At 36.4% G+C, this 25,129-nt stretch overlaps 1 protein-coding gene across 1 annotated transcript in view; it reads left to right on the forward strand.

Moving 5' to 3' along the window:
• NSMAF (neutral sphingomyelinase activation associated factor) overlaps positions 1-25,129 on the forward strand; it is a 73,329-nt gene that overhangs the window by 42,481 nt on the left and 5,719 nt on the right. The window contains exons 3-25 of the mRNA XM_029959373.1: positions 1,970-2,059; positions 2,152-2,230; positions 2,322-2,389; positions 2,479-2,515; positions 5,326-5,376; positions 7,803-7,874; positions 8,255-8,302; positions 8,424-8,476; positions 8,963-9,092; positions 10,913-10,984; positions 11,837-11,945; positions 13,934-14,110; positions 15,052-15,131; positions 16,507-16,597; positions 16,688-16,751; positions 16,857-16,908; positions 17,961-18,081; positions 18,364-18,495; positions 20,271-20,313; positions 20,756-20,919; positions 22,351-22,459; positions 23,428-23,486; positions 23,905-23,972. Coding sequence (XP_029815233.1) covers positions 1,970-2,059; positions 2,152-2,230; positions 2,322-2,389; positions 2,479-2,515; positions 5,326-5,376; positions 7,803-7,874; positions 8,255-8,302; positions 8,424-8,476; positions 8,963-9,092; positions 10,913-10,984; positions 11,837-11,945; positions 13,934-14,110; positions 15,052-15,131; positions 16,507-16,597; positions 16,688-16,751; positions 16,857-16,908; positions 17,961-18,081; positions 18,364-18,495; positions 20,271-20,313; positions 20,756-20,919; positions 22,351-22,459; positions 23,428-23,486; positions 23,905-23,972 — 1,969 coding nt within the window. The remainder of the gene's footprint in view (positions 1-1,969; positions 2,060-2,151; positions 2,231-2,321; positions 2,390-2,478; positions 2,516-5,325; positions 5,377-7,802; positions 7,875-8,254; positions 8,303-8,423; positions 8,477-8,962; positions 9,093-10,912; positions 10,985-11,836; positions 11,946-13,933; positions 14,111-15,051; positions 15,132-16,506; positions 16,598-16,687; positions 16,752-16,856; positions 16,909-17,960; positions 18,082-18,363; positions 18,496-20,270; positions 20,314-20,755; positions 20,920-22,350; positions 22,460-23,427; positions 23,487-23,904; positions 23,973-25,129) is intronic.

Below are 25,129 nucleotides of genomic sequence, written 5' to 3' on the forward strand. Positions count from 1 at the left end.
GAATTCTATCAACCAGGCATTGTCAGTTTTCCTGGGGAAAAAAATTTATGGTGCCATGTATGTCATTGCTGTGAAGCTCATTCCCTATGTCAATAGTGTCTGTTTCCTGATGAAATAAAATATTTTTCAAACAAATCTGGGTGTTGCCTTTGTTCTTAACTTTTTATTTAAATATTTCGGCTTGTGGATAATAAACTAAATGTGTATTTTTATACATACTAGAAAAAACATTTTGATGGTGAATGGCTCTTTACATACCCAAATGTAGCTTTATTAAAAAGCTTGAATTTTAAAATGTGGTAGGACTTGCAAGATCTGAGTTTGCAAAAGCACAGAAATTTTAAGTTGGTCCCAGATGATTTCAACTGGATGATGTGTTGAGAAAATAGAATTTAATGGTAACTGTGTGGAAGCTGCTATGGTTTCGTATGGCCCCTTGGTCAGTTGGGGTCAGCTGTCCTGGCTGTGTCCCCTTCCAACTCCTTGTGCACCCCCAGCCCCCTCGCTGGCAGGGTGATGTGAGAAGCAGAAAATGCCTTGACTCTGTTTAAGCCCTGCTCAGCAATAACAAAAACACCTCTGAATTATTAACAGTGTTTTTAGCACAAATCCAAAACAAAGCCCCATAGTAGATACTGTGAAGAAAATCAAGCCAAAACTATCACACTGGGACCATAAAATGCCTGTTTTAAAGAGAGGAGTGGTAGAGATAAGCTGTTTTGAAAAAACAGCAGAGAATTAGGACAAAGTGTCTTGGACACACAAGCATTTTTGAATATATGGACTCACTGTTACTTGTAGTTACAGTAAATTTTATTGTTATGTTCTGTTTAGTGTAAGAGCCACAACACAAATCTTTAAGTGAACAAGATGTATTTCTCAATAATGCTATTTTTTTCTATTGTGAAATATGCTTTTTTAATGAACAGGCTATTCAATTCATCCCGTTCATTTTGTGAACTCTCCATGTATTTACTGCTGTTTGAATACTTCTCTGGGGACTCTTGGTGTTTAGTAGTGTTTTCACAGGCATCTCTTGCGAAGTACATCATGAACGCAGTACAAAAAGTTCGAAGTGTGGATGTGAATAAACACTAAGTACTTCTGTAGATCAGAGCAGCCCTGCCCACAAACAAGCTATTTTACTTCCAACCGAAGTGATACATTTTTGCTCCTCCTGCTATACCAGTATCCACTGTCATTCCCCACAGCTGAAACACTGACTGAGTGCTCACCCTGTTAGAAAGTTGTTGAGTTTTGGTCACTTGCAGCAGTTTAAGTTGTTAGAGAATGCATTTTCATGTTCCCTCTGATCTGCCTCATTTGCAGTTAAGTGGTACCAGCCCAACAATTAAATATTTTGGAAGACTTCAATTTCTTATTTTTGTTTTGTTGTTGTTGAGGTTTGTTGTTGGTTGGATTAATCCTCATGAGCTTACTGTGGGGTTGAACAGGTGGTGGTAAAGAGGAAGTACAGGACGTGTGGTTGGAGAGGAAGGCAATGCTTCCTCGGAGGTCATCGAGTGACTCAGCTGTGTCGTAAAATCTGTGAACGTGTTTTCACTTAACACTTTAGACCAATGTAATTTGGCTTTGCTTCAAAATGATCTAATTTCCTTCATTCTAAGCAATTAGTTCCTGCCCTTCTTTTTTTTTGCACGTTTTGACTGGCTGGTCAGGCCTAAACTGATCTTTACTGGGTAGAAAGCCTGGCTATATTAGAATAGTTTCTGCTGAAGGCACGTGAACAGAATCAAATATCTGTGTTGGAAGAGCATCAATCGATCTTCATATGAATACAAATTTTCCTATAAGTTGTTCTTTTAAAAAGTTAAATTAATGCATTCTTGGTATATGAGGCACAGTGCAGAAATCAGTGAAGACTTCCTAAACACTTGATAGCTTTTATTAAGAATACAGACTGTTAAGGTATTTCCTCTTGGAATAAATGATTTTTATTTATTTTTAGGTTTTCACTACTTCTTCTTAACCTGGAAGAATATTATTTTGAACAACACACAGCTAATCATATTATAAATAAAGGTCACAAAGATGAAAGGTACGCAACTTTTACGTAACTTCATTTACTGGAGTCCTTCTAGTCTCATGTATTCAAACACAACTAATTTTTTTTATTATTATTTCTTTTAGAAAATTCAGAGGCTCTCTAAAAATCTGTTCAAAGTCAATTATTTTTGAACCAGATGACAATATCCAACCCATTATCAAGGTAAGCAGTGCAAACTTAAATTTTCTGGTAACTTAAGATTCTCTTTAAACAGGTTTTAAGAAAGGTTTTATATTTTTATAACTTGCTGCAGATACCATTGAGAGACTGCATTAGTATAAAAGCCCCAGAAGATAATGAAGCAAATAACCCTTTCACACGGTAGGTGAATTTGGGTTACTGCATACATGTATTTAACTTCTTTTAAAGCTGAAATGCCCATCACTTCAAATGTCTTATTTACATTTTAGGGATACATCTGGAGGGATTTCAGTTCTATGTAGCCAGGTAAGGCCTGCATATAACAGATTCTTGATGTATAAATGAGTGAGGTTCCATAAACAAGCGAGCTTGGATTCTTTAATGGTGTTTGTCTCAACTGGAGTCCTAGGGTGGGGAGTTAACTGAAAACAAAACTAACTAGTGTCAAAAACTCAGCAGTAATGTGAAGCTATTGATGCTGGAAATTTCAAACTGTTAATGACTTCATTAAGTCATTAGTTTCATAAAGTAAACTTTTTGCACTGTGCATTTTATAGTGGAGCTTAAGGCAACTCAGAATTGAATGGAAGGGGAGGGTAGACTGAAATGAAACATGTTATTAATCATCTTTAGTTTGGTCTTGTTATACTGCTTTCTTCTACTTCCTGCAGTGTGTTGTGGTAATGGCAAAGACATCTTGATCCTTCCATTTCAGCTTTGTGAAAACTTTGGTTGGTGCTGTATGTCCACCAAACAGTTTTCAGAAGCTGTCTTGAAATACTATCTTTAAGTTTCAATCAAGAGTTTTGATTAACTTGGATACGTTCATACTTAAAGTTAACCAAGGGAATACACTTCAAATTTTAATAAATAGCAGTTGGTAAGTGTTCTAAAGCTGTAAAAGTTTCAAAACAATGTTTTCATTTCGGGAAAGAATGGTGTTGAGGTGGGAAGTACAATTTTAAACATTCTGGCATATTTGTGAAACCTGTTCTTAGCAGTACCTGAAATTGATAGCCTTGCTCAGTTATGTACTGCTGCAGTCAAAAATGAACTCAGACATTTAACATTATCGGTGCCAGAGAAGTTTGTGGACTGTGTTAATCAGTATATATAATTTCATCAAAACTGCTTCTGTGAGGAATATTGTGTAGTCAAGATTTCTTGAGTTGGTGGGATTTTTGTATATTGAGTGTTTGTAAAAAAGGTGTTTCTAACTGTTCCATGCAATGGTTCCACCATACATCATTAGTAAATGTTCTTAAGAATAAATGATTATAAAAAACATCTCATAGGAAAGGAGAATAACTTTTAAGATGGCAAGTGTGGTTAGCACCCCCCATTCCTCCCATGTGTAGCTCACTAGTCATCCTCCTGTCTCTGTGGAAGTGCTCTGAAATAGTTGGGTGGCATGATAACTGCTGGTATTTTGTATAAGAGGCATACAGACCTTCAAGTGTCAAGTAGTCACTTGTACTTATGACACATCATGATCTAATTATAAATATATTTCTAAGTAGAATTTTGCCTTGTAGGAAACTGCATGTAGTGAATAATTGGAACATCTTAAATATCTTTGCCTTTTAGACTCAAAAAAAAAATTGTTAATACATAACTGGATAAACAGCTTTGCTTTATGCAGCAGGCAACTTAGAAACTAATGACTTTAAAATACAGTAAATGGGAATAATAATTTGAGATTATTTTAGTGTTTTTTCTCAAGATAAAATTGGAGGGAAATCCTCCAAAATAGGAAATGAATACAGTATGCTAAAATTTTTGCTTGGCTGACAAGTAAAGGAAAAAAACACCTCATGTCTACTTCATGTAACATGAAGTATTCAGTGTAGAAAAATGTTTAGTTACCTCACAGAAGAGTGATCTGAACGTAATGCAGGTTTCTCATTCTGATTCTCCTCTGGTGTGATTCAGGTCTGTACATGCTGATGTCAGATGAATGACGCTGATTGCCTTATATTTTATGTAGCACTTGGAGAGGCATGCTGAGCTTGTGAGCTTCTAAGCACACCACTTGCTTTCTTTAGCTGGACAGTGTTGTGAGTGGTCCTGTGGGGAAGGCTGGCTCTGTTGTCAGCTGGTGAAAGTGGGAAGGCTCTATGTAGCAGCCAGAAGACTTCTGGCTAGAGCATTGTACCTATCTGTTCTTGCAAGTTTAATACTTGTCCTTGGTTTGAGGCTGCTGCCACAGTACCTTGGAGTGTAGAACCACAGATGTGGTGGCTGTAGGAATGACACCAAGGTACTGGAAAAGCATCTTTGATCAGCCAAGTCTCTTGAGCCGTGAACTAGAAGACAGTAGGTAATGCAGTCCAGTGTGTTTTGTGCAGTTCAGAACCAATCCTGAATCTTACACTTTAGGCCTTTAGCAAACTTTAGCAAGTCTGAGCTTTCCCTACAAACAGAGCAAAACTATGACTTATTTCTGGCTTGTCTTTCAGACAATGGATAGTAAGGCACAAGTATCTACAAACCAATGTGCTAGCAGTAAAGTCTTTTTATAGAAGTTGTGAGAGTGTTGTGAAGGAGAGTAGTTTCATGTGGCTTTTGGGTGGGGGGAGATCTTCTCAGATGTGAGAAGAAATAAAACTGTCCAAAGCATGCCATGGGATGAGAGAGGAAATCTGGTGTCCATGGTGGCTGTAACTGTAAGCAAAACATTTAGCAGCAGAAGAAAGGCATTCATTTCAGAAAGTTTACACAGTAGTTTATGTTGTGAGTTGCCAGTCTGGAATAATTCCCATTTGGACAAAACCCTAAGGCCATGAGTCACCAGAAGAGGGAGAGGATCCTTCTCCTGAACGTAGCTGTGTGTATTGGCTTTAGTATTGCGACTCCTTGAAGGTCATATGATTAGCATGAAAGCCTACTATAAACTACATAAGTAAGCCCCTGAACTAAATTGGACTCTTGCCCCTTCTTGCTGCTAGCTGATATAAAAGCTCATTGTTTTTCTACAGTTTATCTGGGGTAGCTAAAGCAGGGTATTACAACCCAGTGTTTTGCTTGCTTAAACAGTGGTCTTAGCTTTGTATTTATCAGTACTTCTGATTAATTTTATTATTTTTTAATGTTTGCAACTGTAATGTCTCTTTCAGGTTTTTCTCATTAAAGAAAGGAATGTTATTGCACCCTATAAAACAATAAGAGTGAGTATATATTTTTCAATGTTCTTAGCAAGCCAAAGTTTTGCAAGGATTTGTGTTCTCATTTCTGAATGAGTAAGATAATTATCATTTGAAGAATATGACAGTAAAGCTTGAAAAAAAATAATTGTACATGTTGAAAAAACACTTCTGAATTCTTCCATGATGGCTTTCTGATGTTTCATGGAGGACATACTGCAGACCTGATGCTTGCCATTTACCTTGATGTGTAGCTCTGTGGGCTCAATGGTCAGAGCTGTCAGTGGGCTGCTAGTATTCAGTGGACGCCTCATCCTGGCTAAATGACTTCTCCTCAGACTTCAGATGAGAGTTTGCTAATTGATATTTCCCAGCTGAGTGCTTCACACTTCAAAGAAATTGCAGATAAGGTGGCTCACAGCAGAAATTGGAGGTTACTTCTGGTTGCTTTCTGCTGATGGGGTCGGTGTGCTCTGATTCAGAGCTTCGAGGCTTCAAGGCATGGAAGTAAAGGTTTTTTCCCTGAAGTGTGAGATGAGTTAGGACACAGACACAAAAAGAAAATACATAATCATTAGACATATTGCCCAAGAATTGAAACAAGCAGACTTATATTTCTCAATATATTTGTGCAAGTAAGAAATTTCAAGAATGATGAAGTCCATAAATTTGCATTACTGTAGTAAACAGCAAAGAGGGCAAGACATGATTTCTGTTCTCCCAACAACTGCTTTGGGTTGGTTTTGTGATTAGATCTGCCTCTGAAGTAGGAGTTTAAATTTTTCTTTCTTTGTTTGTTTTATTCTGTTAATTCTTCATGTGTTAAACCTGTTTTGTCTTCTAGTCCTACCATTTTCTGTTTTGCATCTGTGTGCAAGATTTATTAAGTATCACAGAAATACCTTATCCCATTGCCAACACAATGAAAAAGAAAAGAGTCAGAAGGACTGTTTAGAAGGCTTTTCACTTCATTTTCTCCTAAGTTATGATTCATACATAGCTAAAACATTTCTGACAGTTAACCATTACAATTTACTTCACTAAAGTGCAGCTGTGTTTCTGCATTTTAAAACAAGTTCACCTTCAATCACTTCAGAATTTTTTTCTGTTGCTGCTAAATATCTTCTACTTGAATCATTGCCAGTTCCATATGTTTCACTGAGTGCTGGAATTGGGTAATACATTTTATCTCCCTTGTCTTGCATTGATTGTTTCAGATCAATTACAAAATACTGAGCTATTGTCTTTGCATATGGTTGGAGAGCTACAGAGACAACTGCTCACATAAGCTTTTACATTGTTGCCTGTAAGCAATCCTTACAGACCATCCACTAGGATTTCTGAGAGCTGTGTTTTCCCTGTTGAAGGAAAATAGTGCTCTGGGTGAAATGTTACAAAGCGTTTATCTAAAGTGCCACTGAATTCCTTGTCTCCCTATAACCCAGTTCCATTTACTTCCTGAAGCATGCTTTCCTCTTGGATTGGTGTCAGTTCAGCTCAGATCACATATATTGCACCAAAGATTGTCTAGATTTTCATGTCTTCCTTCCTTCAGTTTTAAATTAATCTGGCTATATCCACTGATCAATGTCTTGCTGTACTCTTACTGATCACTTTTTTTTTTAAAGTCTAGCCTGAGAATTTACAAAAACCTACAGAAGTGTGTTGATATAGTTTTATACTGTATTCAGGGGTCATTAAAGGATCCCACAACCTTTGCTAAATATGAGTTATGTGTAAATTTAGTATCAGTTGGTTCATGCTTATACTATTAATACACTTATATTAAAACCAGAAAAATCTACTATGAAATGACACTTAAGAAAGCTGGAAAAACTTTGTAGGGGAAAAAGGAGGGTTCCGCATATACTGAGTGATGTGTTAGTGAGGCTTTTGTAAATGACTCTTCAAAATAGGCTGTGATTGAATTTGGGATCTTTTCCTCTCAAAGCCATTTATGTAGAGAAGAATGATTAACTTTTTTAGCCCATATTTTAAAGATTTGATGGGCTGGTATCTTTTGTCTACAAGATATACAGTAGCTGTTTAAATGTAATATGTCGCTTTCTAGTTCTATATTTACTTTATTTTTACCTGATATTAAAATAGGCAGAACGTGTACTAGCTCTACATTTACTGGTGTTTACAATGCATTAATTTGTTCACTTCAAAGCTGTTATGTTGCATTGTATCAAACAATGGACAAAGTACTGCACAAAGAGCTTACCACAGGGAAGGTAAATTTCTAAAGAAAAAAGATCAGGTTTTACATCTGCTTTTGGAATGTTTGACATATAGCACAATCTTTGATAGCATACTTTTACTACATTTTCTTTATTTATAATTTAGGGTGTTTGGTTTTTTTTTTATTATTTTTTATTTTAGGTTGTTTTTTTTTTCACTGAGCTTTATTTGAAACTCATTTCTGGTAAACGTACTTTTAATTTTAGGGTAGAACAGAACACTTATTCCAACTGGATGTTGCTGGGAAAGTAGGAGATGTTGTGCAAACTCTACATCAGGTATGCAGTTATTTGATATCACTACATACTTCATCACAGTATCTTTTAATTTTTAATGTAGAGTTTTCTTTTTTTGTTCTCAAGATGGAAATCTTGGAGTATCTATTTTTAAAATGTAGAGTTGAAAACAACATCTTGTTCTGACAGCTGTTGTAAGCAACCTGTATTAGCTTTTAGTATGCAGAGTGGTAGTATACAGACAAAGTAATAACATGCCAGTAGCGATGAACAAACATTATCCTACTTTAAGTAACAATAAGAAGTAATAATAGATATTTTAGTATTCTGTCACAAAGAATGCTAAAGCCTCTCCTGTTTCTGTTAGCTTCTGAGCTCTGTGGGAGATCTCTGAGCTATTTCACTTAAAGATTGTTGTTTAGCTTTACAGGGCTTCTTGTCTAGATAAGATGGGAGATCAAGCTGCCATGGTAAGTATCTGATTATTTCTAATATCTCTGTTTAATAATGGTATTATGATCACTGTTTAATAATAACTTTAATTCTATTTGAATCATAGACCATATTTACTTTTCTTTCCTTCCACATTAGATAACTGCTATATTACAATCACGCTTGGCTAGAACTTCATTTGACAAAAACAGGTACTTTTCTAATCACTTTCTACAGAGAAATCATTTTTAGCTTGGTTAATTAGTCTACTGCATTGATACTTAGGTGGTTGTTTAAGGTAGTGTGAGTTCTCTAATTCAGACTGTTATCTTTGAATTCTGAAGTATCCGGAATGGAGAGTAGGAAATTCTATGTTGTGAAGATGAACGTGTTAATTTTTTATGTCTCTAAACTGTTTTGTTTATCTGTGAATTTATTATAAATTGGGCATCAGCATATGTCAAATAAAACTGTATAGAAAAGTCAACTGGTTTCCTGCAACAGCATTCCTTTTCAGACTGCCTATTCAAGTAAAGGTCTCAACAAAGAACTTTTTTCCTGTGTGATATATCCTTCCTGAAGTCCCCTTTCTGATGTTCCAAGGCTATAAGCTAACCTAAAACCTTTCTAAAGAATTTAAGGGTGCCTCTACCGAAGTAAGAACTGGAGGTAAACTTACTCCTTTTCTTCACTTGTAGATTTCAAAGCATTTCTGAAACGCTGCATATGGAATGTAAAGCAGAAATGGTGACGCCACTGGTGACTAATCCAGGGCATGTGTGCGTTACTGATGCTAACTTGTACTTCCAGCCTCTTAATGGATATCCTGTAAGTGTCTCATAGATGATCTTGCATACAACATGAGCACGCTGCCCTGCTAGTGGACAGATTTAATTTTCTGTACTATTTCTCTTAAATGCACATAGAGCATATCTCCAAGAAGACACTATTTTTAGTTATAATCAGAAGCTCCTTAGTTTTCTTTGATCTGTTCTGCTCTGTTGAATTTAGTGTATCTCTTCTTCTGAGGCTTTATTCTGTGCTAACTTGCTTAAAATTTACCTTCTGATGACAAAACACAAAATGTCCTTTGTTCATTCTCTATTAATATTTGAAGATCTTTTTTTGTAACACTTCATTTAAGATAAATTTCCAAATCTTACTCTGTGATGCCGTTCCTACCTAGTGAGAGCTTTATATACATGCAGTTTACTTTGGAAGATGTTAGCTAGGTTTTCTTTTAAACTAGTCGTTTCTTTCTCTAGAGGAAAACTGAGTACCTGTTGTAGATAGATTTCTGCTTTGGAACTTTGTCACAGAAATAGCAGCAATAGTCTTAGCAGGCTACTGACTTAGCTATGATTCTGTGAAACACCTTCAATATGGACATGGCAGTGGCAGAGTTACCAGAAAATTTTTATTCTCAGGCTAATTTTTTTCCCAATTTGCTTGTCAGCATGTGAGTTGGCATCAGCAGCCCTGCTGTTGCTCCATCTGGATATGACTGGTCCCACAGGCTGGTAGAGCAGTGTCTGGCCAGGGATGAAGGACCAAGTCAGACCCATCCTCTAATCCCAATGCTGGGCTGCTAGTATCCTCCACAGGGCTCAGTACCTGAGCCCACCTCTAGTGCTCTCATCTGATGAGTACCCTGGGGGGAAGAAAGGAATCTGCCTAATTTGAGTGCCCTAAGGACAAGGAAAAGACAAGCAGAAGATTAAGAGAAGGAGTCTGGAGTCCCAGGAACAGAGAAAAGAAAGAAAAAACTCTAATTGCTCTAAAAGAAACATTGACCTAGAGAGATCATGTCTGTGACAAGAGGAAGGAAAGTCTGAAGCTAGTACAGAAAATGGAAAAAGGAATAAGAGAAGTGTGTTTGACAAAGGAGGAGGAATTTGGGGGACGGAATTTTTAGCAGGGCCTGTTGCAATAGGGCAAGGAGTAATAGTTTTAAACTAGAAGCGACTAGATTCAGACTAGATAGAAGAAAAAGTTTTTTACAATGACGATGGTAAAATGCTGGCACGCTTTGCCCAGAGAGTTGATGGATGCCCCATCCCTGGAAACATTAAGATCAGATGTGACTGGGCTCTGAGCAACCTGATCTAGTTAAAGATGTCCCTGATCATTGCAGAGGGGTTGAACTAGATGTTCTTTAAAGGTCTGTTCCGACCCAAACTCTTTTTATGATTCTATGACATGCTAGAAGTGTGTCCAGGCAAGGAAAATGTGTGTCACAGTGGAAGATGACAGTGCCATTTTTTCCAGCCGCCAGGTGGCCCCATTGGCACAGTTTGCCCAGCAGCTCGATGGCTTCCTTACTTTTGAAATCGTTTGTTGTGTGCTGCTTCTCTCTTGCATGAGTATTGCAACTGGTGACAGACTCGCTTGATAATACACTGTGGTTTATTTATTCTTAAACTGCTTTGCTACTCAGGCAAAAAACAACAGCAAAGACAAACTTCCTCTTTTTAATGTGACTGCTTAGCATCTTTATTCCACTGCTAAAATGACATGGATGGATATTGTTTTCGTGTTGCTAGTATTTATAGTTAGCAAAAACTTCAGATTGTCTGGAGAGGGTAAGGTAGAACATAAACCTGCTGGCATGTCTCCATCTTTTCTTTCCCCTCCCTCATGCCCCACAGAAACCGGTTGTACAAATAACACTGCAAAATGTGCGCCGGATCTATAAAAGAAGACATGGGCTAATGCCACTGGTAAGCTCAAATATTTATTTTATTTTCATGTCTTGCTGTGTATATTGTTTCTTAAAATGACCCGCTGAAATCGTGTGCATCGTTAGGTAAAAAACATGCATTTTTAGGAGCTCTGGAATAAGTAGTGAACGGCACTTGATCCCTTCTGGTTCTTAAGTGTTTTATTTCCTTATGTTGTCAAAAAGATGAAAACAGAAAGAGTGAACTCTGACAAGGATGAAAAGTTTTTTTCATAAGCAGTCAGTATAGGGGAATGGGAGAAGGGAGTATCACCAGGGAGCAATTCATTCCATTTATCTCAAACACCTATCTTGGGTTAGAATTAATTTCTTTCTCATAGTGCATTTTCTCTCTGGATTGATTCATGGAGGAAGTTTGGTCACTGCTTCAGATAGAGGCTAATGTGGAATGATGGGTCCCACTGTACATGACTAAGAGATGATGAGACTGCTCCAGTGGAACTTCAGTTCTATGCTTTCAGTGTTTGCACTGAAATTTTAGTCTTGTAGAAAATGTTTTGTTTTGAAACACAATTAAACCAAATAGACATTTAATTCTTTTGCATCACTCCATTCACTTAGGAAAAAAAAATATATTACCTATGCTCAATTAATCCAGGCAGAGCCAAGCTATGGACAGCTGTAAAGCCATGTGCTCAGTTGGATGTAAACTGAATGCTTTTATGATCAGAAATAGAAAAGTTAAAATATTTCACTTTGTGGGCAAAACTACTCCCCAGTATAGAGTCTGAAGATTTAGGTATTAGTAACTGGAATATTCTTTTAACAAACACGAGTATTACAGCTTGTTAGTACTTGCTCTCATTTGTTTTTCCCCCTGTTAACTTTTAAGGGCCTTGAAGTATTTTGCACAGAAAACGATCTATGTTCTGACATCTACTTGAAATTCTACAACTATCAAGATCGAGATGAGGTCTATTTCCTTATTGCAACATATATAGGTTTGCAGTATTTATTTATTCATGTCATGTGGAGTACCTTGTGAAGGGCAATTTGTCTGGGTTTTGGTCTGTTGATTTGTGGGAAGAATGAGAAGAATAAACAGAAGCTGTAAAAAAATTTAATAGAAGTAAACAAAGATCAGAATAAAGGTTGTGAAATTGCATCTATTTGTATGTGTTTGAAGAGATGAGTATGAAATCTGATATGGCATTAACTAATTCTTTTAATTTGCGACTTGATATGCACTGTCATTTAACATACACCCACCAAAAAAACCCAAACAAACAAATGAAACAAAAAACCCCTCAAAACACTCTCTTCAGAGTAAGAGATAAATAAGATCCACTCAGCTAAACAGTGTTTTGCTGAAAGAATATACACTGACTTGTGTATGGATCCCCTTGGCACTCAGTTTAGTCCAAGTAAAAATCCTACTGAGAAACTTCCTGCAGTGGGTGGATTTCCAGTGCACACATTTTGAACTTTCCTCAGTCTTAGTGATAGTTGATGAAAAGTACCATCCTGAAATAGTTAAATTCTTATTTCTATTAAGTCTTGTATTCATTAATTCCTGGAGAGCGATACATGTCTTTTGCAGATGGTGAACAGAAACTTTCTAAAAAACACATGTCCTGGAAAAAAAGGAGAAAAAAACAAATAGTTTTCCTGTAATGCTACTTCAACTGAAACACTGAAACTTATATTTACTGCTAATATTGAAAATCTTTATGTAAATTTTTTGCTGTTTTGTTTTTGTACCAGAGCTCTAGTTCTGTTTTAATGAATTTGCCTAAATATCAGTTGACATTTTCCCCACTTTATAAAGCAAAGTGGAAAGGTCACAAAGGAATTACTTTCACTGAGAATTATTTTAGTGTTTTACATTTTTCTTTGGAAAGGAAATAGATTCTGACATTATTTTCTCTGTTATTGAAATAACCGCATGCTGTTCCCCTGCTTCAGACTTTGTTTTCTGGATAACTTTCAAAAATGAAATTTCAAGGTGCAGATGATGATGCTGATGCTGTTAGAGCTTAGAGATTAAAAAAAAGCCTTTTATCTAAAGGTGTTTGTAGCACCTCGGTATCTTTCTCTGACAGCAGAAGATCTTCTCTTTGAAGGTGCTAACACTTTTTACTTGTAGACTTTAAAGTACTAAAGTGAATGGAGGATTGGAATGTGCCTTTCCAGCCTATGGTGAGCTAAAATAGAGGCCTGATTTGATCTAATCCAAATTTTTTTCTTGCCATCATGCCATGGTTGCAGTCCTCCATTTCAGGCATTTGGCAAGGTACTGTAAACTGAATCAGAGAAAGGAACAATTTAAAAATAAATAAGTAACCCAGTTGTCCATCAGCATACCTTGATATTACAGCTATTAAGCAGAGAGTAATGCAGCTTGAATTTCTTGAGTCCCTGCCTATAATTCAAACAGAAGCTCCGGGTGCATAATTCCTACTTTCTTAAGTAGGGGTCAAGTTTTCTTTTCCCTCTAGTCTCTGTTTCACTGGTTCTGAAATTAGATCTTTTTCACGTACATATATGACTTCATTCCACACATCATTGTTAGTGAGTGTCCTTAGTTGACCAGTAAGAAAATATATTTAATTTTTTTCTTGACTCTAGCAGAACTGCTTCTGGAAATTTGAAATCTTAAAGGTTGCCAGATTGCCAAGAGCCTTGTTCATGGGCTGGAAACATTTTTCTGTTCCTCCATAAATGTTCATCCATTCTTTTTGTTTTGTTTCAGCACTCCTTCTTTATTTTTTTTCTTGGTTGAATGCACTTTAGGTTCATTTGAAAAGATCTTTAAAAAGTGTGAAGTATGGTAGCTATTGAAACATGAAGTTGCCACTTGATTCTGACTTGTCCTATTAAGCAACTATGCCCTTAATTATTTTATAGTATCTTGCATAATGTTAATCACATTATAATTTGGGGGTGGAACTCCAGACGTCACAACTCTTAATGTTTTGTTTTATTTTAGAAAATCATATTGCAGAGCATACAGCTGAAAGTTATATGTTGCAGTGGCAGCGAGGACATATTTCAAATTACCAGTATCTTCTTCATCTCAACAATCTGGCTGATAGAAGCTGCAATGATCTCTCCCAGTATCCTGTATTTCCTTGGATCATAGCAGACTACTCTAGTTCAGTATTAGGTATGTGTATAAAAAAGGCATGTTACTGCATCATATCCAGCCTGAAACGTGTGTGGGGGGGGGGCTTTTACACTGCATAAAATTCATGTTACATCAAAATGAATCTGGTATTAGTGATCTTGGATGTTTTCTTGTGGACTTAACCTTCCCCTCTGGTTTAGGGGACAAAATACCTCACCTTTTTCTGTTAAGTATTGCACTCTTCACATACTGAGTATGTACTAAACATCTCACTGGATGCTTTGCAAATCAGCAGTACTGAGCATTCAAAGCCTTTCTGTGATTCTAAAAAATAGAAAAGAACCAGTAAAATTACTTTTTATGGAACAACTTCGATGCACTGAAATGTGTAGAATCTAGGTGTTCTTTTATAACTCTTAACATTGCAAGCTGAATGGAAGAGTCTGACAAGGCTTGTGCCTAAATAGGCTCCTTTATTAAGGATCTTAGAGCAGTTTGTGTGGGAAGCTGGTCCTTTTGAGGACTGTGTCCTTCTACAAGTAGTAGAGTAGGGGTATCTCATGGTGTTCATCAGCACCTGCTCAAACACTTCAGTCTGGTTGTATGGTGGGACTTAACTGCAGCCTGACAGAATAGTTAATGAGTAGGAAGAAGGTGATACCAGCTGGTTTTGTGCCTCAGGTAGCAGGACCTTGCCTAGGTAATATTTATTGCAGTAACTGTCTCATACATTAACTACTGGTTCTTAAGCAAGAGATTATGAGATTGGTTACTCATCTTCTTTCTTCCAGGTAGACATTTACAATAAGACTTAATGATTTTGCAGTTAGTAGGGAGAGAGAAAATTACTGAAGGGGTTCTGTGTTGGTTTTTTGTTTGTTTTGTTGCTGTTTGGGTAGGTTTTTTCTTTTGTTTTTAAATATTGATTAGAGTACATGAATGTCTAATAGAATACTTAGTCTATAAAATTTTTTTTTTAGATCTGACAAAGCCTGAAACATTTCGTGACCTTAGTAAACCAGTTGGTGCCCTGAATAAGGAAAGGCTGGATAGGCTATTGGTATGTATATCTTGGCATTTATGTGCTGCACATTTTTGGCCTTGTACCTATTGGCAATAAAAGAAGCTTTGTCCAGCAAGGTTTGGGAAATACATAGATATTAAAGCTAACTATAAACCTATCAGAAGCAAACATACCTGTAATGATACTGCATTTATTTTCAGCTTAATTTCATCAGTACTGGTTTTGTCAGTACTAATTTAAAATTATTAGAATCTGTTTCCTCTCTCTATTTCATATGTTATGCTTTTGAATGTTTTCCCTTGCTTTTAAAATAATATCCCCAAATCCATTTAAGTATGTTTATGGTAAGCATTGAGATGCTATAAGCATACGTGGATATATGAAACTTCAAGACCAATGGCTTTAAATGCATAATGTAAAATACATTTGAAAAAAAAAAAAAAAGAAAAAGTGGTAGAAATCTGAAGTATTTCAATTAAGAAAAATGCTGAATTTGAGGGAGAGTACTTCAAAGGGTGAAAATCTGGATCCATGGAGATCAGAGCACTAAACTGAAAATTCTATATGCAGATAATAGTGCACCAAGTTTTTCCATTTCTCAGAGTAGGCTTTCTTTTCATAAGCTGTCAAATGCATAGTTACAGACTTAAAAGGTCCTCAGTTTCTTGGGTTTTAATTCTTTGTATAAAATTATTGTCTCCTATGGAAAGTTAATTATGCCAAAATAATTTACAGAACATAACTATATGTAATGTGCTGGAACCTTTATTAGTTCTTAGTAAAGCATTAGAAAAAATTATTGACAGAATAACTGCATTATATTGATAAAAAAGATAAGATGTTTCAAAATCATACAACTTCCTAAGGTTGCGGAAGGTAAGAACATGATCAATATTGTGCTTTCAGTAATAGTAGATAAAGTTTTCTTTCTAAAATCTGACTTTTCTCAAACTGTTATCTGCCTCATACTTACTGCAGTAAAAGTCATTGTGTTTAGGTTATGATAGATTTTAGGATAACACACAGGAGCTTCAGACAAGAAGGAATATTCCAGGTTGAACTGAGTCAGTATGTTCTTCCATACTCTCACTAAACTTGATGTGAAAGACAAAAAAGGAAGTCTGTTTGCACACCTTGGAAATTGAATCATTGCAGTTACATGTGAAAGTGAGAGAGGAAAAAAGCCTGAATATCTGATAGTTCTGGATTATCAGTTTTAACAACTGTTTTACTGTATTAATTTACTCTGATTAAAGCTGCATAGTTATTAGAACTTAAGAGTTTGTTTTATTGTTAGAAAAATAATTGAGGGCCCTAATCTGTGCCTTTAAAAAAACGTGTATGTGTTTAGTATTGAGGGAAAGCAGGAATGCTGATTTTAAACAGACATTTCTTTCTTCTTATGTTGCAGACACGTTATCAGGAAATGCCAGAGCCCAAGTTCATGTATGGAAGCCATTATTCATCTCCGGGTTACGTTTTGTTTTATCTCGTTAGAGTTGGTAAGACAGCTTTTACATGCTCTCTGAGCAGACAATTACCTCCAAAGCATACAAGGCTTGGAGCAAGCTGATGATATTTTTTCTCCTTAGCTCCAGAATACATGCTCTGCCTGCAGAACGGAAAGTTTGATCACGCTGACAGAATGTTCAATAGGTTTGTTTACATTTTGTCTATAACTAGGCTGGTTTTGGTTTCAAATACGCACTAATGGGGACTGCAAAGCCTTAAAAATAATTTTTTATTTTTTGTATTATCTAGTATTGCAGAAACCTGGAAAAACTGTTTGGATGGTGCAACAGATTTCAAAGAGGTAAATGGCTGGAAAATTATTCAAGTGTTTCTTGTTATCTCTGCTATGCTTTCTCATCTCCTGTTGATCTGAGAGTTTTTGGTTGGGGTGTGTTTGGTGGTTTTTTATTTTGTTGTTTGTGGTTTTCAGTTGTGTGGGTTTGTTTCCTTTTTTTTGTTGTGGTTTTTTGTTTGTTTGGTTGGTTTTGGTTTTGTTTTTTTGTTGTTTGGTTTTGGTTTTTTTGGTTTGTTTTTTTTTTTTTAAGGCTGATGATTACATTTTATGAATGTTTTATGAATGCTGTTGTAATCCTGTATCAATTCTATAACTCCATGATTGCTTGCCTGTGTCTGCTTTCTGGCTTTTAGTTTAGCAGAAATATCATTGTGAATGTTACTGGAAATAAATGGGAATTACCAGAGTGGATTAAGGCTGCAAAGATGTAATTTTATGTATTGTCTGCTGGAATCTTGTAAAGATTTGGCTGTATTGCTATACTACATCTGGAGAAGTTAAACTCTAGAAGTAGTATCTTAGTTTTTTTTAGCCTTAAGAAACTATAACTTGGAGAATATGTTGAGAGTAATGAACTGTCAGATAGTGATACTGTTAAGCTCCTTTCTCAAAGAAACATTATTTAATACAGTGGTAAAAAAAGTCTATAGTTAATGGTTAGCTATGATGGTATTTAAATAATTGATTTAACCTCTGAAACTTCTGTCATAATTCTAGTTTTATTCTAGATTTTTCTCTTTATTCTTACTTGATGTATTGAAAATATTGAAAATGAGAAGGTACCTATGCAATAAGAGTTCTAAAGATACTCTTAGATATTATGGGTTTATATGTCACACATTACATGTTAAAATATGTGTGCCACTCTGAATTTAGTTCAGAGGTAGGTAAAACTTGGAAAATTAGTGCTTAACTTTAGGACTTGACATACGAACTTTGAACTTTGGTAACTGTGGCAGTTTGAGCCACTTCCTTTACACCGAATGTATTCTGTTTAAGTGATCAAAACTAAGCTAATCTCAAAACTTGCTTTTTTTGTTTGTTTGTTTAACTTCCAGTTGATTCCAGAATTTTATGAAAATGATCCTAGTTTTCTAGTAAACAGTTTGAAGTTGGACTTGGGAAAAAGGCAGGGTGGAAAGATAGTTGAAGATGTAGAGCTTCCACCTTGGGCATCAGGTAATAATAGTCAAACTTCTTGTATTATATACATTAATTCAAGATTATCTGGATTCCTGGAATGGTGGTTCTTCCTCAAAAATGTGCATTATGGTTTCTTCTAAAGGAATTCTTTCTTTAAAACATTGACATAATTAATAGTTGCTTTTAATTTTTATAAAAAGTTTGAGGTTTTGTGTGGGGTGTTTGGTTGGCTTTTCAAGGAGGAGGGACGGAGGGACAGAGATGGATACCAATACTGAGTGGGTTATCTTCTCCTTTAATTAACCCTTCTTTTGTCAGGTCCTGATGACTTTCTTCAGAAGAGCCAAGAGGCTTTAGAAAGTCAGTATGTATCAGAACATCTTCATGAATGGATTGACATAATATTTGGCTACAAGCAAAAAGGAAGTGAAGCAGTTGCAGCTCACAACGGTAAATACACACTTTATGGAAACGGCAAAAAAAGAGGTGCTTCAATTAGGCAGGAATGGTAAATAATAAGATATCTAATGCTTGTTTTGTTTTGAGGTTTCATAACTATGCTTTGAATGCTTGATCCCTAAAGGAAATGCAGTTGTTCAGTACTGGAAATAATGACGTATCTGATAACATTGCCTTCGTGGTGATTTGCATCTTTGAGGGTGTACTTAAGGTGGTAGGCAAGAAAATTCTATAGCATTGCTGTAAATTGCTCACACAGCATGGTGTGGCAATATAGTATGGAATTAGTATTTCCCTATTTAAAATGGGAGTCTGCAGGGTCTCCACGTAAACTTGTATTTAACTTTCCCCCATTTCAATTGCAGTATAAGAATTTCAATGCAATATTCCCCCTCCTCCTGAGAGAACTAGCAAGGGAAAGAATGAGCTAATGGGCTAAAGCTCTTTAGGAGAAAGAAAAAAGGATTTGTGGGTTTGTCCTTGTCTACCTATATACTACTGTATGTGGGAAGTTTCCCTGTTTGCAATCTTATTCTGAACGTGTGTTTAGGCACTGTGGGTGCTTACAAAGGGGAATGGGGTTATGTGATTGCTGTGTTGATGTATTTATCTAAACCTAATAGTAATACCAATTATTACCTTATTCAGCAGTCTGATATTTAGCTGTGTATGTTACTAAACAATAAGGAAATGTCCTCATAGTAAGGGAAGATTAGCAGATCATATTTTTATGGTGTTTACTCCAGAAGCAGTGATCCTTTTGAAGGATTGTAAGTAACAGACAATGTTGAGATAATTTGCACTTAGCAAGACAGAAAAAGTTTAGGAAGAAAACCTTACTACAGTGGTGGAGACAGAAGGAATAAGCAACTCCTCATTTGGTAGTCAGTATTTGCTTTGAGGGTAAGATAGTGTAGCTTGTTTTGTGATGAGGTGTTTTTGGGGTTTGTTTTAGTTTGGGGTGTGTGGTTTTTTGTTGTTGGGTTTTTTTGTGGTGTTGGTTTTTTTTGTTGTTGTTGTTCATTTCTGTTTAGTGTACTTTTCCACATGTCCTTAAAGCATGATTTGGCTATATTTTAGAATTTCAGGGTTTGGCAGCCAGTCATGCTGTGAATGTAAACGTCAATTACAATGTATCAGAGGCTTTAAATGCAGTAAATCAGCATATAAGTTATGGCACCTCTATTTTTACCTCTCAAATGAGAGCATTTTATGCATAATATGCTGCTTCTGCTGCAGTGTGGATTTTATTAGCATAATGAATTGCAGACACTTGAGTAGATAAGAGACAGAAGGGATCTGTGTGTAAATAAACTTATGTCAAAGTAAATGTTCTTAGGCAGAGGCCCCAAACTAATTCACATAATGGCAAATGAAAAGGTGAATACACAGACCTTTCTGATCATTCTTTATTACTTTTTGTTACTTGTCTAAAAACTAACCAGAGATCCAGTTATGCAACTGTTATTTATCTATTTCTGCATTAACTGGGGGAAAGTATTTAATGAAGCTTAAATGAGTCATCCTTCCTTTATGAAAGGACTGATTTCTTTTGAAACTTTCCAAGAGTCTCCTAAAAATCCTAAACTTCTTTCAGATTGAAAAAACAGGATTAAAATGTAAGACCTCAAACTTTATAGCCTGCTGAAACAGCTTAGTTGCTTAAATATAGCCAAGATGAGTAAAAAAGAAAGCTTTGTTTTATAGCAAGACAAACAGAATGAGCCTTGTATACCTACATTGTACAAATAAACTTTTTTTTCCAGTGTTTCACCCATTAACTTATGAAGGAGGAGTGGATTTAAACAGGTAATTATCAAGAATCTGAATGTTTTTGTTAAAGCAGTTAGCTGAGTTTTTCAGTATCTCTGCAAGTTCTCTGCCAGCTGTAAAAGGGCTCTGTACATGAATGGTGTAGTTATTCTTTCATGCTCCCAAATATGCAGAGAACCAGCATCATGTTCTCAGTTTTAGCATGTCTTGGAGGATTGTTACTTGAACATTTCTTCAGTCCAGCTTTTTGAAATTGCTTCACTTTTTCAATTGATGAGCATATTGCCATTGTACATAAACAAAATGATGCAGCTATCATATGACTGTCTGTCAAATCTATAGTAAATCAGTTCTGTAAGAATTTGCCATGGCCTATAGTGCCATAGTAACTGCACATGCAGGCCCTTGCTTTCGGGGAACGGGAAGGGAAAAAAAGTACTCGCCTCCTTGGCTTAATTATATATCTTGTTTTATAAAGTATTATGGACCCCAATGAAAAAGTAGCTCTGCTGACACAAATTTTGGAGTTTGGACAGACGCCAAAGCAGTTGTTTACAACCCCTCATCCTCAAAGGATAATACCGAGGTTGAAAAGCTTGTCTCGAACATCGAGTCACAGCGTTTCCATAACTGAGTCTCCAGGTAAATGTTTAACAGATAAACTGATGATGTAAAGGATTTGTAACTTTGAGTAGTTCTGTATCTTTCTCCCCCAGGATCTCATTATTCAACTCTCTTGGTTCCATTCTCTGTAAGCCAACTCAAAATAAATCCATGAACTAAATGTTAAAGAAAAATGGACAAGACCAGTTTCAAATTTGAAAAGATGTCATCCTACTTTGTCCTGCATTTTGCCTTCTGTTCCAGTGATCTCTGGGACTGTTCAGCCTCTGCTTCTGAAGCTGTGGGAGGGCTGTCATCCCTGGCCTTTTACAACAAATTCAAGCTGATAATACAACAGTTTTGGTGACTGTATCTGCATTGTAGATGGTGTAAAGATTTGTTCAGGTTTTTAACAGGGATGTTCTTTGGGGTGATCATTTGGCTTGATCAAAGTAACCCCTAATAGCTTAAATTAAGCATCTGAATTTTTTCCCTTTTCCATGACCTGAATGAAAATATGTAAGGAAAGTACTCTTTGTCCCTTTGTATTTAGGGGAAAAAAAAAAAAGTTGATTAAATAATTTCAAGAAAAGGATATGTAATGCCTTCACAGACTTCTGTTCAAGGGAGAATTTACACCACTTCTCTGAAACTAAGATGCTATTGTCCTCATCATATGTATAGTGATCTAACTATAAATTGGACTGAATCTTCAGCCCAGGTATCACTTGGAAAGGTTTTTCTCATTGTCTTCAATTCACCTACCATTTGATGGCCTTCATTTTTAAGCAGAGGACTGAAGATGAGTGCTACTTAGTGTGGCAACCCAGATGGCAAGAGTGGCTTTGAAAGTTGTATGTGATGATAATGGTCATATGTGTTAAATAGATGTGGTGGTATGCTGCCTAAGTCATTAATTCACAGGTGAACAGTTCCTCTTGGGTTTGACCTTTTTATAGTAATTGACATCTAATTATCTCAATTTTGTTGCATTTTTCACTCCTTTTGTAACAGTGAAATGAAGTTGTGACATTCAAAACAGAGTGCAATAGAATAACAAAAGCATATTCTTTATTGTAGCAATAAATTGCTTTTCTAGTATTTTTACATTTGGAAAGCTCTTGGCATTTCAAAGACTCCAAAACATCTTTGCCGAGAAGTTTTTGGTTTTTCTATTTTGTTTGTTTCCCATTTTGGAATTATGTTCTGTAAAGTCTGCAGTTTAAAAGCCCTGGTTTGGGGAGAAAAATCCTATTTTTGACTGTGTAAGCCTATGGAAATTAAGGAAGAGATTTGGAAATAAGCTATTGATCTTGTCACTCTCCACATAAGCCTAAAGGTCTTATTCCTGGAGCTCTGCATTACTTCTGTACTTTCATATTTATGTCTGCAACTTCAGCTACCTAGGTATTTGAAATCTGTCTTTATTTTCTATTTGTGATGAAACTTTGTCGTGGCATTTTATTGCAGTTTCTCCAAATGAAGAATCATTTGAAGATTTGACAGAAGAAAGTATAACACTTGCCTGGAACAATATTGCCAAATTAAAATTAGATGAGCAATATAAAATTCACAAAGAGTAGGTACTATTCTTTTCAGTCAAAATTCTTCCATTTAATTGGGGTGGGGGTCTGTGTGTCAATTTGAGTGATGGGTTAGGGTTTCAGGTAAATACTTTTCTTTGTGAGATGGCTTATTGATTTGATTATGCAAGATGAGTCTGAGCATATGGTGGGTTATCAATCTAGAAAAGGTATTTGTCAGGTTGATTTTGTTGTTGTTGCTCCTTATGCAGAGCTAGAGCTAAGTTCATTACTCTTTCAGTACCTGAAGCGGCAGCCAGATAAAGACTTCCATTTATTTTTTTTATAACCCCAGGAGGACCTAACTTCTTCATCCTATCTGATTTGAAAGGTTAAACACTTAACTTCAGCTACTGTACACCTCAAGCTGCTGCTGTGTGAGCAGTTTTCCAAGTCTCCAGCTGTAGGTTTTCAGTTAATCCAGGTACCAAACTACTGTTCTGATGGATTCTTAGGGAGTCAAGAGTCAGCAGGGCCACTTCAGGTGAACTTTGAAAATACTGAATAACGAACAATGTCAGCTATATTTCAAAGAACAGATTTTTCTTTGGCCCCATCCCTTGTCCTAGTGGCCAGACTACTAGGAGGATTTCTTTCTACCTTAATTCCAGCTCCTTTTTTGGTGATTGCAACCCAATATAGGAAAATATTATTATGCCCATAAAACAAGGTAATATTTGTAGTTGAGAAAGGGCTTCTGTTACCAGATTGTTAGCATCCTTTCTGATGAGGATGAAGTTCTTGCAGAACACTATGGGGGTCCTGTACTAGTGTTTCATATATTGTATCAAGATATATTTTTGTCTCTAGGACAGATAACACACCACTGCAGTACCTTTAATCTCCTTGAATGTCTTATTCTTACAGAGATCAAATAACAGATTTCAACTGTAGTCTATTTATAGTATGGTAGTTAAGTTTTAAAACCTATGAAGTCACCTACAAGTTTATTTGCATTAAACAGGGCAATTACTGGAATAGCAGTCCCTTGCAGTGGGTCTTCTGTTTTCACTACATCCCAAGGTAAGTATTATTGCACAGGTATTTACCAAAGGCAGGTTTGTTTTTTAACAAAATGGCATGAAATTTAAATACATATTTCCTGCAATTAAATAGTTCAAGTAAATGAATTTGTTCACCTTCAGATGACTTCAACTCAAGGATTTCAATATTATCTAGGCTTGGGAAGATAATGTTGGTAATAATAGATAATAATAGAAATTTCTCCATTTAGATACCAGAGTTCTCCTAGAGCTGAATGGGCAGGTAACTGGTTCAAAACAGGGTAGTCCCAGGCCCAAGTCACAAAGTTTCTCAGACTATGAGAAACCTATATTTGCTTTTCACAGTAAGGTATTTGAATATTCAGCCAAGAGCAAAATTATTATCCTCTCTAATATAAAATAGTCCTTTTATCTTCTATTTTGTCCATCTTCCCCAGATTCAACTTTGAAGATGTTTTCCAAAGAGTCAAAAACTATCCAGAGAAGTGTGTCTTTTTCTAACATGGTAAGTTGCTGTCAAAATAAAACCAAGATCATTGGGAATCTTCTGAAAGCTGCTCAGAGAGATGGCTCTTAGCATACATCAATGCTTCTTTTCTTTCCCCTGCCTACTCAATTGTGCTGTGTGTGAATAATTTAGCAGAGTGAATCGAAACTCTGTCAGGCCACCAGAGAGACAGAGCACATTCTGCAAACATGGGGAAGGAGCATTTAATGGTTTCACTTTACTTCTGCACTAGCTCTGTTCTGAGTTGGCCTGCTATCCAGGGGAAGGGCTTGTGGTAGACAAAGCTGGTCTGGCGTGAGCAGAGACTAGTCTTCCTGAGCAACCTTGAGCTGCCACTGGGACCAGAATTACAAAGCTTAGATTTCTCCCAAGTGCTCACATTGCCTTACTGCACTCAAGTGTTTGAAGGCTGTCAGTCAGCTGGGAGAGGAAAACAAAGCACAGGGAGTTGAATCTATGCTGGGTGAATTTGAGCCATGCTTCTTCAATGAGCAGCGATCTCAGCAACCTCTGAACAACCCTCTGCTCCTAAAACAGAGCTTGGAAAGACATTTTGAATTTGATTTTTTTTTTCCTGGGCTTGAGCACTGTGGCCAGACCTGGGTCATAAAGATACACTCCCAGTTGTCGTGTTCAGTCTTTGATTGCAGCAAGACACTTAAATGGATAGCTTTCTCTGTACCATCATCTCTAGGGTAAACAAGAATGGCAAATAGGTTGCCCAAACAGAAGCCATAGCATGCACTAACTGGTCACCAAGTAAGTTGCAGGATCAAGACCCTTTGGTCTGCCATGGGACATGGTAGCAGGTGAATCTTGGTACAGCAATTCCTAATGTTTAGCAAAGGGAAACTTAGGAACATTGTTTCTTGGCACTGTAAGAAGAGAGCTCTGATTCCTAAGCCAAAAGTCTGTTTTTCACGAGGAGGCCTTGTACACTCTTTTATTCTTCTCCTCTCTGTAGTTTTAGTGCTGATCTGTTGCAGCAATGCTAGAAGAAACAGTCTTTACAGTCCAGCAGCTTGCTGTTTTTCAAACAGATCTAAAATATGACCAGTAATAATATTAGTAGAAGCACTGATCTGATTGGTGGGTTTGGTTTTTTTTTTTTTGCCTTGTTGTTTCCAGTGATGGTAATGTAACTGAGCAGGTGT

Source organism: Manacus vitellinus, unplaced genomic scaffold (genome assembly GCF_001715985.3).
Source record: "Manacus vitellinus isolate BGI_N305 unplaced genomic scaffold, ASM171598v3 scaffold_1_pilon, whole genome shotgun sequence".
In the NCBI taxonomy this organism is placed as follows: domain Eukaryota; kingdom Metazoa; phylum Chordata; class Aves; order Passeriformes; family Pipridae; genus Manacus; species Manacus vitellinus.